Raw genomic sequence first — 960 nt, forward strand, 5'->3', positions numbered from 1 at the left:
AGCGTCCAGAGCACCAGCAGGATGATGCACGTGGTCTTCACGTCGGGCAGCGTGTCCAGGAAGGTCTCCTGGGTGCTCAGCCCCTTGGCCTGCATCGGCGGGTTGCGCATGGAGGACGGGAAGTTGGGCATCCAGGAGGTGAACTCCAGCTGCAGGGGGGCAGAGGCGGGGCCGTGGGTCGGGGCCCCCAGGGTCTCTCGAGGTTAAATGGAGGTTGGGACTGAGGGTAGGCCCGGGCCTGGCGGGGGGCGGGGCTGGTGGGCACGGGTACCTGCCCGGTGTTGACAGCGGCGTGCTTGGCGGAGCAGATGAAGATGATGATGGCGACGTAGCGGATCAGTTCGGGGACGGTTCGCAAGCACGTGGGGAACCCTGGGGGAGACAGAGGCCCGGCATGGCCACTCCCGCCTGGTCCGGACTGGCCGCTAGAGGGCGCGACCGAGCCCAGCTCAGCCGGTCCCGCCGACATCCAGCTGCCACTCCCTGCCCTCATGCCGCCTGGGTGGCCCTCCGGTGGTGACATCCCCATTCCGCCACCCCCACCCCGTCCACACCACAAGCCTGGGCGAGGTCCAGGCCCGCTCCGGGCAGCTGCCTGAGGTGAGGCCCTCAGATCTCCTCCAACTACCTTAGGGGAGTCTCTGGGCCCAGGTCTCGGCGGGGAGCAGCTTTGGAAGAACCCTGGCCTGACTGCAGTCCTTCATCCACTGGCCGCCACACGCACCTCCGTGAGACCCTGCTCGCTCCAGATCGGGCTCTCAGGAGCCTGGCTCCTGGCCTTGTGCCCGGCCAAGCCTCTCGCTTCTTTCCCGCCTCCCGCCTAAGCAGCCCCCTGCTTGCCGGGGCGACCCCAGGCTCCAAAAGCCCAACACAGTCAACCCAGACCTATGGTCTCCCCCCTAAACCCCTCCTCCCTCCACGCCCCCACACCAATGACACACCCTCTCCCCAGTTTTGAAA

At 67.3% G+C, this 960-nt stretch overlaps 1 protein-coding gene across 1 annotated transcript in view; it reads right to left on the minus strand.

Moving 5' to 3' along the window:
* ALOX12B (arachidonate 12-lipoxygenase, 12R type) overlaps window positions 1–960 on the minus strand; it is an 11,955-nt gene that overhangs the window by 397 nt on the left and 10,598 nt on the right. Inside the window, exons 13-14 of the mRNA XM_005878777.2 lie at window positions 272–372; window positions 1–149 (exon numbers count right to left, since the gene is read on the minus strand). Of these exons, the coding sequence (XP_005878839.1) occupies window positions 1–149; window positions 272–372 (250 nt within the window). The remainder of the gene's footprint in view (window positions 150–271; window positions 373–960) is intronic.

The sequence above is a fragment of the Myotis brandtii genome, unplaced genomic scaffold (genome assembly GCF_000412655.1).
Source record: "Myotis brandtii unplaced genomic scaffold, ASM41265v1 scaffold573, whole genome shotgun sequence".
In the NCBI taxonomy this organism is placed as follows: domain Eukaryota; kingdom Metazoa; phylum Chordata; class Mammalia; order Chiroptera; family Vespertilionidae; genus Myotis; species Myotis brandtii.